This window comes from Trichechus manatus, unplaced genomic scaffold, assembly GCF_000243295.1.
Source record: "Trichechus manatus latirostris isolate Lorelei unplaced genomic scaffold, TriManLat1.0 scaffold00009, whole genome shotgun sequence".
Lineage (NCBI taxonomy): Eukaryota > Metazoa > Chordata > Mammalia > Sirenia > Trichechidae > Trichechus > Trichechus manatus.
The window spans coordinates 4,259,723-4,261,566 of record NW_004443945.1 but is presented as its reverse complement, the minus strand read 5'-3'; the positions used below and the strand labels follow the sequence as shown (position 1 = coordinate 4,261,566).

The 1,844-nt window shown below is 48.5% G+C and overlaps 1 protein-coding gene across 1 annotated transcript; it reads right to left on the bottom strand.

Moving 5' to 3' along the window:
* Positions 1-1,165: 1,165 nt before the first annotated feature.
* On the bottom strand, positions 1,166-1,635 carry LOC111819468 (putative SCAN domain-containing protein SCAND2P). The gene is given in 2 exon segments (XM_023725965.1): positions 1,166-1,557; positions 1,560-1,635. Coding segments are annotated over 2 exon segments (432 nt in total). The 3' UTR covers positions 1,166-1,201.
* Positions 1,636-1,844: the final 209 nt, after the last annotated feature.

The following is a 1,844-nucleotide window of genomic DNA, read 5'->3' as shown; positions in this document are numbered from 1 at the left end:
TTACAACATACAGGAAAATCACACAGTACCAGGAATCATGGCCTAGCCAAACTGACACACACATTTTTTGGGGGACATAATTCAAACCATGACACCCACCAACCAGGCTTAAAATCTGTATCCACCCCTAACTAGTGGGACTAGTCACCTCTCACTCACACAGAGAGGTGCACAGGCTCCCCCAAGTTGTGTTACAAAACATGCAAACCGAGGTCCTTCCCTTCAGAGCTGCCTATTTAGGATCTCTCAGATTCATGCAGTCAGCCTCAGTTCACATGCCATGTCTTCCAAGTGGGAGGGAGCTGTGCCCTCCACCCCACTTTCTGTACCCAGAGCCAATGCAATGCTCTGACACCCTCCCTGCAGAAGGGTCCCTCCTCCTCTCCACACTGCTGCTGCTTACTGCTCTTGTGGAATGACTGGAGTTCTGCTTTGGAGCTGTGGTGCAACTGTTCCTCTGGTTGTGGCTGTGAGTTCTTCATCTTTTCCTGGAACAGACACACAGATTCTGTCTGTGCTTGCTTCAGATGGGTATTTAGAGAACCCAGTACTGATCCTGAGGGTGCCTCTGAGGCACCTCCTGTCCCTGTTTGGGACTGGAAGTGGTCAGAATTCTGTAGGAATTAAAACTTAAACATCCCAAAACACACGAAGCAAAGGGGAAATCAGTCTTATGCAAATCCCCACAGCAGCAGTAAGGAGTGTGGATATGTGGAAAACCTCAGAGAGACAAGGTCTGAACCCAGGCCCACTGCAACCTGCCCACCCAGCTCGCCTGGGGCTGCTGCTACCTGCCTTGCCAAACCTCAGGCAAAACTGAAGAAAACCAACCAATAATTCAGTTATTTTGCAGTAGGATCCAAAGGCTCAATAATGTCAATAAAGACCAGTGAAGCCCTTGCTCCAGGCTGGCTGCTGCAGAAGGACAGCTGTTCTCCAAAAAGAGACCCCCTGTCACACATGATCCTCCTTGATCAGAGTGGTGCTCAAGCCATTGTAAGCTATTTTCTTATTTACCAGCAGGGACCAACGCTCAGAGTAGACATTGTGCATTCTCTGAAAGGTAAGTCTGAACTGGAAAGTTGTAACTACCAGGGCCAGGGAATAAGCAAATCCCATTTTAGACACAAACAGCAAAGTACTGTACATCACCCACACTGCTGGCAGTCTAAGGTGGTTCTGTCTCTCACATTCCTCTATTTTAACTACTCAGAACTAAATTCCCATATCTCACCTGCACCCTCTGCCTCCCAGGTTCTTTCTGCAAGTCTTCCACCAGGGCCACTGCCTCCTCTCCACTCTCCGGATGCTGCTGTCTAACCCACATCTGGATCTCTTGTGGAAGGACAGTCAGGAACTGTTCTAGGACTAGCAACTCAAGAATTTGCTCCTTGGTACACTTGTCTGGTCTCAGCCACTGACAACAGAGCTTCCGTAGTTGGATAAGGGCCTCCCGGGGTCCTGATGTCTCTTCATAGTGGAAATGCCAAAAGCGCTGGCAGGGTGTCTCTGGTCCATAGTCGTTCCTCTGAAGGGAAAATTCCTGCTCCCAGTGGAATCTTCTTCCAGCTTCTCTACTGGAAGTTCTTCTTGTACTTGAAGAGTCTGGATTTGTTGGTCCACAGCTACAGCCATTGTTCAGTGCAGAGAAGAACCTCACAACTGTGCTCTGAAGCCCAAACCTCTTCTTTTACCTCACTGGGAAGCCACTTCAGATAGGAGACACTAACTGGAACTTCTCTTGAAAATTCCAGCGCCAGAGACATTAGAAAGTGAACACTAGTGAAATTCACAAGTGTTAGCCCAGCAAAATTGAAGTCTTCCTGTTCTCCCCTCTCCATTCT